This window comes from Spodoptera frugiperda, chromosome 26, assembly GCF_023101765.2.
Source record: "Spodoptera frugiperda isolate SF20-4 chromosome 26, AGI-APGP_CSIRO_Sfru_2.0, whole genome shotgun sequence".
In the NCBI taxonomy this organism is placed as follows: Eukaryota; Metazoa; Arthropoda; class Insecta; order Lepidoptera; family Noctuidae; genus Spodoptera; species Spodoptera frugiperda.
This window is the reverse complement of record NC_064237.1, coordinates 623,635-635,993: the sequence shown is the minus strand read 5'-3', so window position 1 is coordinate 635,993 and position 12,359 is coordinate 623,635. Positions and strand designations below refer to the sequence as shown.

Below are 12,359 nucleotides of genomic sequence, written 5' to 3'. Positions count from 1 at the left end.
CCAGTGCCACCAAGTCAAACACATCCATAACAACGTATCACATTTCTGGCGGAAAAGCAACCTTATTCTGTGACTTAGGCTCAAAGAAAAAAACACGTGAAATTACTCACACGCTATCCTCTTTGTTTCATTTGTTATCACTCATTATAAATGTTATTTCAGTGACGTATCTAGTGAACTACGTCCACAATTATATACATATATAAATAAGTAAAACGACCAATAACCAATACTTAATTTTAACCACATTTTCACAACAAAAAACCATTCATAAAAAAATATGAGCTCCATAAAATCGAAATGTTGGTTGCAAAAATACCATATAAAATTGTGTGTGATACTGTGAGGGAAAACTATCGGTAGTTGGCGTGCCAGGTCCTGCTGCACAACTGACACCCGAACAAATTGTGGTGCCATATAGCTGAATAAGTATTTGGCCGACATTCGGATTCCGACGTCTTTTATTAAAACTTTTATTGGAGCACTCGGTCTTTGTTTTTGGTCACAACTTTGAATCCAAGTGGACCGTTTGTTTAGGCAACTGTTTTACTGTGTGAATATGGTTCGAGTGACGTTGAAGTTTCAAAGTGGGTTATATTTTTGTTTAGTTCTGCGGTTGAAGCTGTATGAAGATGTTATTTCCTATTTTTCAGTTGTCAAAGTAATAAGGCATAATGCATAGTTTCAAAATGCGACTTATGTGGTTGGCAATTGACTTAGTTTTCTTATATATATCATACTTACATTTGTGGTCGGTACATGGCAATAGGCTCACCCCCTATAACATGGGGCTTATTTGTAACACAAAGGATGAAATTTGGATGGACATTATACAATGACATTACGTGGCGTCATTAAATTTGCAGGTGTATCTCTGCCTACGTGGTGGTACGTGGTAAAAGTGAAAAGTACCCATAAACATATATGTAAACAACTCCGAGTGCACTATAACTTTTTCCAAAATGAAAGTGTATATGGTCATATTTCGTGCGACGACACAGTGATTTAAAACTAGAACACATTATTTGTTAAATGTACACCATGGCCCGTGCGTGTCGTTACAAGCAACTGAAGGATTAAGCCAGGTGTTTGCACTATCGCCCCTCTGTTTATATTCATAAGGCTTATATTCCCGCAAATCATTTAGATAAACACTGCCCAAGGTTTTGGAAGAACTTTGTAAATAAAGGTTAGAACTGATTTATCATCGTTTTGTTTGTTACAAAGTCAAAATCAAAGTCAAATTTCGTATTTATTTCAATTAGACCATTCACAGACGTTTAGGGTTGTCAAGTTATTGGGAGTTGATCAAAGTTTGGAAGTCGGAATCATTATTTGCTTTGTTTAAAATTAACTGAGTCTGAGTTGTGATGGTTCTGGCGGTTGGGAATACAATGTATTTAAGAGTTATTCAGATAAGTCTTAGCTAACTTTTGTTTGTTCAATTGTAAATACAGATTTAACATTTACGTCATACTAGCTTCTGCCAGCGGCTTTGCCCGCGTTCACGTGGAATAAAAAGGCCAATGTGTTATTCCAAATTTCATGCTGATCTCGTTAGCCGTTTGGACGTGAAGGAGTAACAAACAAGTATACAAACTTTCACATTTATAACACTGACAGTAGTGTCAGTGGCTTCACCCGCGATAAACAGTAGTATAATATGTGTTATTCCAAACCCTAATCAACCTCTGTTCCATATTCCAACCCCATCAACTGCTTTGACGTGAAGGAGTAACAAACAAACAAACTTTCGCATTTATAATATTAGGTATTTCACGTCCATTCTTTTAGGTGAAAAGTGTAACAATAGGTTAAGGTAATATTAGCTAGTGTTTTGACTTTTCTCTTTTATTTATTGTTACCTAAATTACTTACAAATCAAAACTGTGCCTGTAAGTTATTTCCTCACGAAGTGTGATAAAAATCAACTGAAAGTACTTTATTCATGCTGAAAACGCTTATTAAGGTCGTGTGAAACTGCTGACAGGAAGCCGTTAGTATTCCATATTAATAAGGTTAACTAAAACATTTTTGTACATAAAAAATAAATAAACAGATGCCCTTTTTATTAGTTACCAAGTTGTAAGATAAGAGACACTATGTTTAACAGTTCGAGTGTATTCAAAAGATTGATAAGCTTTGGCGTAAAAGGACAGGTTCATTAAAATGCTTTGGCATAACTAGAGCAACATGACACACAACATCAACAGCCTATAAGTGGCCACTGCTGAACAAGGGTTTCTTCTTGTACGGAGTAGGTTTGAGGATTCATTACCACGCTTGTTCAATGTGGATTGGCGATAACAAACTTATAATAAGAAATTATAAGCCCAGGTTTCTTCACGATGTTTTCTATTACCGTTAGTCAATGGTGTCTAAATATGCTTAGAAAGTATATACTTATAACTCGGAAAAAGTCACATTGGTACTTTGCCGTTAGTAGGTTTCGAGCCTGCACCCTCATGCATGAGAAGCAGATCACCTGATGACGCTGATCGCTTACCATCAGGTGATCTGCTCGTTAGCTTCCTATCCCATAAAAAACCTAATTAATTCAAACTGCTTACTAACCACGGAAGACTGAGTCGACCTTTTGATCGCCATTTTAATATTGTATCGCCACACAGCGCTGTGCGCCTGGTCTGGCTATCAGGCCCACAATTTTAACACTCCTGAATTAATCATAAGGCCAACGTGGACTGAACACTGTTTACGGGATCCCGACTTATTTATGTACTGAATTGAATTTACCGGTTAATGTGCGGTTAATTGATTCATTTGGTTTAATAGGTCGTATTCAGACGGTTTTTGTGCTCGAGGTTTTTTTTTGTAATTGAATGTATAATATAAATGGCGGATATTATTTTATTTTCGTTTTATTGATTTTACTATGTAGATTGTACATATTATTATATGTTATCACAAAGCCTTTGAATGTCAAAGATTTAACCTGAGGCTAAGTCAATTTTGTTAGAATAAAGTACTAGCTGTCGACGGATTACGATAGTAACTTATTATTCCAGGAATCCAGGTATTGTTGCGATGTGGTTTAAATAGAATAACCTAGTTTTTTTACTAGTTTTAATATTTTTATTCTATTGAAGTATTATATTTAGATTTATAACTATACGTAAGTAGAGCCCATAAAAAAGTAGTTTTCAATAAAACTACATTAATTACTTAGCTCAAAACACGAGTCTCACAATAAATAGTAAAGTGCGAACGTTGTATTAAGTTATAAATTAAGTTAAACCCCGTAAGTTAATGGTTGGAATAAATTATTTCACGTAAAGCACGCGATGTCTCCGTCACATGCAACACTAAAATGTAGCCAATCAAATGTTCGGATTAACTTTCATTTCTTTGTTTTGTCTGTGTACGAACACGATTTTGTGTTTACATGAAATGAAATATTGTAAAACTTTCTTTAATCAAATTAAAGATGTATAAAATGTCTCAGCATATTGCAGTTTCCAACTTTTTCAATTTCATAATAGAAAAATCATTTAGTCTATAAGTGGCCACTACTGACCAAAGGCCTCTTCTCGTAAGGAGAAGGTTTTGAGTATAAATCACAACGCTTGATGAATAGGGGTTGGCGATTTCAAACTTATAATTGGCAATGATAAGTCCAGGTTTCCTCACGACGCTTTTCCTTTACCGTTTGTCAGAGATGTCTAAGTAATCTTAAAAATACGCATAACTCGGAAAAAGTCACATTGGTACTTGTCGTTGGGAGTAGGCAGGTATTGAACCCGCGGCCTCATGAGAAGCGGGCGTCTTAAGCCTCTGGGCCACTAAGACACGTCTACCTAAAATCACTTTTTGCTAATTCTCATAGTCCAATAGTATTAGATAACCTCTCTGCTACTAACCATAGTTACTGGTACTCTTTTGCCTACTCCTTCCTTCACGGATTATCAAACGTTTTACCTAACCATTATATTTTATGTTGCAGCCAAGGCCGGGTTGCATACGAAACACGAGTGCAGAAAGACGGGCGGACGCAAGACAGCGTAAAGGCAATATATCGGGTACCTTTGTGAAAATTGCGTCTTGTAACATTCAATGGACTGTATGCCTTTCTATTGACTCGAGTGCATCGAACCTAAATTATGATACCAATTATAGAAGTTGAATTTGTCTTCCTATCATATATTAATAAAAAAAAATTGTTGTTGTGTTTTTTAAATTAAATGTTCTAAGATTTTCTCCAGTGTCGTCAAAGTATTTGCAAATATACAATTTGTGAATCTCACAAACGATTTTTTTATCATTGTTTTAAATGTCGCCTCACCCTAGGATTTTCTCCTGTGCCGTGGGTCCGTTCACAGAAGGAATTGAACCCGCTATATGTCACGTGGCAGCCGGTTGCTAGTCGCCTCTAGATTGCTAATACATACATTAATTTTATCTTTAATCTAATCTATCATATATACAGAAATAGTAAAATTCAAAAAGACTTCTCTTGACTAGGAGAGCGAATCTGACCCTCGCAACTATCGAGGCAGTCTAAACAAAAGTAACAATTTACGACATAACGCACGAGTGGGAACAATTTTCACAATATTTCGAAATAAACTAATGTTTTGGACGCGTGACTCAATTCACTGGGATTTCTTTTGATGGAAATACATTCTAGAAAAGTTGTTAGTGTACTTGTATAAAAGTCTGTACATACAGAGTTGAAACTCGATCATTCGTGAAGACTCCTCTATGTGCCATTGCACAGACGTTTCTGTGCTCCGCGACATACAAACGAATGTCGATATTTAATTTAATGTACGTTGCAGTCGTTTTGAAAATGCTAGCAAATAATATATTGTGCACAGAAATGTTGTTTGACTGGTGTTTCTTAGGCAGAACATAGACCGACACGTAATCTATACTTATAATAAATCTGTAGAGAGGTCAATTCTGTACATGAAATATATTTCCAAAATAACTATCAGCGGGTGATTAGTGATCGATACTGACGCCAAAAATGCAATCAGAAAATTTTTTGTCTGTCTGTCTGTCTGTCTGTCTGTCTGTCTGTCTGTCTGTATGTTCTTTATAGAAACAAAAACCACTCGACAGATTTCAACGAAACTTGGTACAATTGTTCTTCATACTCCTGGGCAGGTTATTGTATACTTTTCATCACGCTACGATCAATAGGAGCAGAGCAGTGAAGGGAAATGTTGGGAAAACGGGAGAACTTACTCCATTTTTTAAGCTTCCGTCGCGTGTGCAGCCTTAATGGTTAAAGCTACACAGAAATAATGTATGACGGAAATGTTCTCCTTAAAATTGTTTAAAAAATATTCCACGACAGCAAATGTCTATCTCTTATGGTTGACTCACAATAACACGTATAACTCCCGATAGCTTAGCAGTTCGGAGCTTTCTGATTATATTTGTCTACTCTTACTTATAACAATCTAATTCATCCCTAATTAAAAAAATGTTAATATTATTACATATTAAATAAAAAAAAAATCATAAAAATCGGTACAGAAACACAAAAGATATACATGAATTACGCTAAAAAGCCATCGTGCGTGAATACTGAATCATGCAATAAGGATTATTTTTGTGTAACAGTCACCGCGCTCGGCGCGGCTAGCCCCGGTAGGTATAAAAAGGCGGCGGATCCAAATACGAACTTCATACAATATTTGGCTGTTGATGCGAGTAGACGTCCCGAGCATTCGACCTTATTGACAAACAATATTGTGTATCAGCGCGACATAGTCTTTAAATAAATTTAGTTTATTTAGTTTTCTTTTGTTGTTATTTTATAAAGTAGGTATTAGTTATTTTAGTAGTGTATTATATTCGTTGCAAATTAATAATAGTTTAAATTTTATTTCTTTTTAGGTGATAGTAATTATTAGTAATAGGTTAGTAGTAGTTAGTTAGTTAGTAGTTTATATTAAGTAGGTAAAAGCGTAGGTACTTTTATATTTCGTTTATTTAGTTTTCTTTTGTTGTTATTTTATAAAATAGGTATTAGTTATTTTGGTAGTGTATTATATTCGTTGCAAATTGCAAATTATTAATAGTTTAAATTTTATTTCTTTTTAGGTGAAGTAGTAATAGGTTAGTAGTAGTTAGTTAGTTAGTTAGTAGTTTATATTAAGTAGGTAAAAGCGTAGGTACTTTTATTAATTATAGGTATAGGTATTATTAATTATAGTAGTTAGTTTTAAGTCTTTGCCACAATCACAATGCCACCGAAAAAACGGTTATCTTTATCTCGAAATTCGAGAGAATCTAAGAGAATGAGAAATACGCGTTCTCAAGAATCGGCAGAAGAAAGAGCACATCGATTAAACTCTATGAGAGTTAGTGCCTCAACTTCTCGAGCCAATGAAACCTCTCCAGAGAGAGAAATGCGATTAGCAGCTGACAGAGCGAGACGAGCGACATCACGGGCGTCTCAAAGCTCTTCTAAAAGAGAGCTGAGCCTTACCATTGACCGAGAACAACATATGTTATCCCGCGAAGCTGAAACTGCTTCACAACGAGGATTGCGGCTCACAGCTGACCGCGTACGGCATACATTATCTCGCGAGTCCGAATCCGTCACTGAGAGGGAATTACGGCTCACAGCTGATCGCGAACGGCATATTTTATCTCGCGAGTCCGAAACCTTCACTGAGAGGGAATTACGGCTCACAGCTGATCGCGAACGGCATATTTTATCTCGCGAGTCCGAAACCTTCACTGAGAGGGAATTACGGCTCACAGCTGATCGCGAACGGCATATTTTATCTCGCGAGTCCGAAACCTTCACTGAGAGGGAATTACGGCTCACAGCTGATCGCGAACGGCATATTTTATCTCGCGAGTCCGAAACCTTCACTGAGAGGGAATTACGGCTCACAGCTGATCGCGAACGGCATATTTTATCTCGCGAGTCCGAAACCTTCACTGAGAGGGAATTACGGCTTACAGCTGATCGCGAACGGCATATTTTATCTCGAGAATCTGAAACTTTTACTCAATATGAAAACCGTTTGACAAATGATAGGGTGCACCATCATATTATTCGATCTCTTGAAGATGAATATGAGCATGAACAACGACTAGAGTCGGGGCGCGAATATTACAATTTTTTGAGACAGGAACGATTAATAACTTTGTCTAATGAAAGATTAAGAATTGAAAATATTCGGTCTCTTGAAACGGATGAACAGCGAGAGGCCCGTCTTACTGCAGACAGATTTCGACATAGTCTTAATGACTTAGATGTTCTCATAGAAGATCCATCTAATAATTCGGTGGCGTGGTCCGACAAATATAAAAGTGGGTTTGCTTATAACCTCACCATTGATTATAGATCGTCTTCTGTGATAGGCGATATGGACGTAGTATGTACTTTTTGTAATGCTTTAAAGTGGAGTAAGGAGTCAGCTGGTTTCTGTTGTTCTGGAGGTAAAATAAATTTGCCTTCGTTCGAAGACCCACCGGAACCCTTGAAATCACTACTTTTAGGGGAGCATGTGCAATCTAAACAGTTCTTAGACAACATTCGCACTTATAATAGTGCGTTTCAAATGACATCCTTTGGTGCTCAACAAATCTCAGAAGGTCCTTTCATGCCTACTTTTAAGATACAAGGTCAGGTTTACCATTTGATAGGATCTCTTTTGCCTGAAAACCAACCTAAGTTTCTTCAAATATATTTTGTATCCGACTACAACGAACAGTCGAACATAAGAAATCAAAATTTCCCGAATTTAAATACTGAACTCATTTCACAACTTCAGAACATGTTGCATCAGGTTAATTCGTATGTATGCAGTTTTAAATCAGCATTAGAAGCTCTTCCTCAAGATGATGATAACAATTATAAAATTGTTATAAATGCGGATAGGCGTCCAACCCAGGAGCACCCTAGGCGTTATAACGTTCCATCCTCGAATGAAGTTGCTGTAGTATTGGTCGACCAGGAATGTGATAGGCGTGATATTGTTATCCGTTCCAGAGACAATCGTTTGCAACGTATTTACGAAACCCACAGGGCTTACGATTGTTTGCAATACCCTTTAATATACTGTCGAGGAGAAGATGGTTATAATTTTGCTTTATACCAAACTAATCCGCGTACAGGCGCACCTAATTATAATAAAAAGATTTCATGCCTTCAATTTTATTGTTTCCACTTGCAAGTGAGACGTAATAGATTTGTATACTTACAACGTTTTCGTGGCTTATTCAATCAGTTTATTGTTGACATGTATGCAAAAATTGAAACCGAACGATTAGTTTATATACGATCTAATCAAAGGCAGCTGCGCGCTGAAGAATACGTGCACCTTCGCGACGCTATGCAGCAAGATAATGATACGGTCAATATGGGTCGCTTAGTTATTTTACCATCTTCTTTTACTGGTGGTCCACGCTACATGCACGAACGTACTCAAGATGCCTTTTGTTACGTAAGAAAATATGGACGTCCCGACTTATTTATTACTGTGACTACCAATCCCAAGTGGGCTGAAATCACTCGGGAGCTTCTCGAAGGTCAAGCACCGCATGACCGCCATGATATTATCGCAAGAGTTTTTCATTTAAAATTAAAATCAATGATACATCTACTCACCAAAGATAACATTTTTGGAGAAGTATTGTGTTATATGTATAGTGTTGAGTGGCAAAAACGCGGCTTACCTCACGCACATATCCTGCTTTGGTTAAAAGATAAGGTTCGACCTAATGATGTAGATAGTTCAATCAGTGCTGAAATTCCAGATCCAATTGCAGATCCTCTGTTATACGACATTGTTAAAACTCATATGATACATGGTCCATGTGGTGCATTTAACAGGAATGCTCCTTGCATGCAAGATGGTCGTTGCTCTAAAAGATATCCAAAAGCCTTAGTGGATGAAACTGTAACAGGACATGATGGATACCCATTATATCGTCGCCGTTCAAGGGATAATGGTGGTTTTATTGTTGAAAAACGAGTATCTGGACAACAGGTTACTCTAGATAATAGGTGGGTCGTTCCGTATTCGCCCGTGTTGTCTAGAACATTTCAAGCTCACATAAACGTTGAAATATGTAATAGTGTACAATCTATAAAATATATCTGTAAGTATATCAACAAGGGTAGTGACCAAGCTACATTTGCGTTGCGAAATGAACACGATGAAGTCACTAGATTTCAGTCAGGCAGATATATTAGCTCTTCAGAAGCGGTGTGGCGGATCTTAAGTTTTAACATTCACGAAAGATATCCACCTGTGACTCATCTGGATGTTCATCTTGAAGGCGGTCAACGTATATATTTTAACGCAGAAAATGTTACAGAACGATTAGAGAACCCTAGACAAACAACTTTATTAGCATTCTTTCGACTTTGCCAAATTGATGATTTTGCTAAATCTCTTTTGTATGAGGAAGTTCCATCGTATTATACCTACGATAAGCAACGAGGTGTCTTTAATCGTAGACGCCGTGGCAGGCCTGTTGAAGGCGAGTCAGATATTTTCAAAGAACATGTTCTTGGTAGAGTGTATACCGTTCATCCCAATAACGCTGAATGTTTCTTTTTGCGATTATTGTTACATACAGTGCGAGGACCAACTTCCTTTATTGATTTGAAAAAAGTAGATGACATTGTTTATCCAACTTATCATGCAGCTTGCCAAGCGCGTCATTTGCTTGAAAATGATCAGCATTGGGATGACGCTTTAGCAGAATCCTGTGTAAGTGATAATCCACGACGGTTACGTCATTTATTTGTAACATTACTCACATTTTGTAATTTGTCAGATGCTGTACAATTATGGGAAAAATATAAAGAAAAATTTGCAGAAGACTTTCTTCGGAATATGTCTCATAATGACGAAGGTGCAAATAATTTCCGTGATCTTGCCATAAATCAGTGCTTATTAGCTCTTCAGGAAGACTTAACAGCAGTAGGCGGTAAATCACTCTGTGAATATGGTTTGCCAACACCAACTTCAGTCGGACAGGTTATCAATAGTGAATATTCCGCAGAGATTGGTTACAACTCAATGGAACTGTTGGCAACATTAGAAAACGGTGTCCCAATGATGACTGCAGAACAACGTACAGTCTATGATCGCGTATGTGAGAGTGTTCAGAATGATTCGGGAACAATGTGGTTTTTAGATGCACCTGGAGGAACTGGAAAAACCTTTTTGACTAAATTAATATTAGCTTATGTTCGAAATCAGCGTAAAATTGCTCTTGCCGTGGCTTCATCGGGTATAGCTGCAACATTGCTACCAGGAGGTAAAACTGCTCACACTATGTTTAAAATACCAATTGATTTAGATCGCACGGAAAGTCCAACCTGTAGTATATCAAGAAATAGCGACAAAGCTAGGGTATTACGTGACTGTAATTTAATCATATGGGATGAATGTACGATGGCCCATCGAAAAGGAGTAGAAGCGGTAGACAGAACTTTAAGGGATATAAGACAAAATGATCGACCAATGGGCGGTATCACGGTTTTATTTTGTGGTGATTTCCGACAAACCTTACCGGTAATACCACGGGGAACCCGAGCTGATGAGGTTAGAGCTTGCCTGAAAAGCTCTTATTTGTGGCGTGATATACAATCGGTGCATTTAACTATAAACATGCGAGTGAGAACTGGTGATAACCCGGATGATCGTCAATTTTCCGATACATTATTAAAGATTGGTGAAGATACCTATCCACGACTACACCAAGGAAAACTTATTCTGACGCCTGAATTATGTTGTATAGTGCAATCCCAAGAACATCTTATATCGTCGGTTTACGGTGACGTAACAAATATATTAAATAGGGACAATTCTTGGCTATGCGAAAGATCAATTTTAACTCCTCGCAATGACCAGGCATCTGAGATTAATAACAAAATACTGGCGAATATACAGGGGGAAAGCAAAGTTTATTGTTCAATAAATAGAATGGTCGATGAACAAGAAGCCACTAATTACCCAATAGAATTTTTAAATTCCTTAAATATGCCCGGACTTCCTTCTCATGAAATTTGTTTAAAAATTGGCATTCCTATAATTTTGCTCCGAAACTTACGACCACCAAAACTTTGCAATGGAACTCGGCTAAAAGTAACCCAGTTGCAACAAAATATAATCGAGGCTCAAATTTTAACAGGTTGCGGTGCAGGAGAAACCGTCTTTATTCCCAGAATTCCTATAATACCAAACAATTTTCCATTCCAATTTAAAAGAACGCAATTCCCAGTATCGGTGTGTTATGCAATGACAATTAATAAGGCTCAAGGGCAGACTCTTCGTGTTGCTGGAGTAGATCTCAGTGTCAGTTGTTTCTCGCATGGCCAGTTGTACGTCGGTCTCTCCCGGGTTAGCAGTTCTAGAAATCTTTATGTTCACGTGCCAGACGGGTCAACTTTCAACATAGTTTACCCGGAAGCTTTGCGCTGAAGTATTTTCGTTGCATGTACTTAAGCCTCATGTGAACGTGATCTAAACAATATCTATATCTATACTTATAATAAATCTATATATACTTATAATAAGTCTGTAGAGAGGTCAATTTTGTACATGAAATATATTTCCAAAATAACTATCAGCGGGTGATTAGTGATCGATACTGACGCCAAAAATGCTACCAGATTTTTTTTTGTCTGTCTGTCTGTCTGTCTGTCTGTATGTTCGTTATAGAAACAAAAACCACTCTACAGATTTCAACGAAACTTAGTACAATTGTTTTTCATACTCCTGGGTAGGTTATAGTATACTTTTCATCACGCTACGATCAATAGGAGCAGAGCAGTGAAGGGAAATGTTGGGAAAACAGGAGAACTTACTCAATTTTTTTAGCTTCCGTCGCGTGTGCAGCCTTTGTGGTTAAAGCTACACAGAAATCATGTATGACGGAAATGTTCTTGGGATTGCACTATACAACATAATTCAGGCGTCAGAATAAGTTTTCCTTGGTTTAGTCGTGGATATCATATCATCATTTTGTCTTATATCCCTTAAAGTTCTGTCTACCGCTTCTACTCCTTTTCGATGGACCATCGTACATTCATCAATTGGTATTTTAAACATAGTGTGAGCAGTTTTACCTCCTGGTAACAATGTTGCAGCTATACCCGATGAAGCCACGGCAAGAGCAATGTTTTCCCAGTGTGTAGCCTTTGTGGTTAAAGCTACACAGAAATAATGTATGACGGAAATGTTCTCCTTAAAATTGTTTAAAAAATATTCCACGACAGCAAATATATATCTCTTATGGTTGACTCACAATAACACGTATAACTCCGATAGCTTAGCAGTTCGGAGCTTTCTGATATTATTTGTCTACTCTTAGGTTTATAACACATTAATTCATTCATTTTCATTATTATTTTA

The 12,359-nt window shown here is 37.2% G+C and overlaps 1 protein-coding gene across 1 annotated transcript; it reads left to right on the top strand.

Annotated features, from left to right (window-relative positions):
* The first annotated feature begins 8,194 nt into the window (after positions 1 to 8,194).
* Positions 8,195 to 11,426, top strand: LOC118272869 (uncharacterized). Its single transcript, XM_035589584.2, has one exon. The coding sequence runs from the start codon at positions 8,229 to 8,231 to the stop codon at positions 11,424 to 11,426; it is 3,198 nt and encodes a 1,065-aa protein (XP_035445477.2). The 5' UTR covers positions 8,195 to 8,228.
* Positions 11,427 to 12,359: the final 933 nt, after the last annotated feature.

Coding starts and splice junctions, on each gene's coding strand:
- LOC118272869 (XM_035589584.2), top strand. CDS start 8,229: ATGTATGCAAAAATTGAAACCGAACGATTAGTTTATATACGATCTAAT.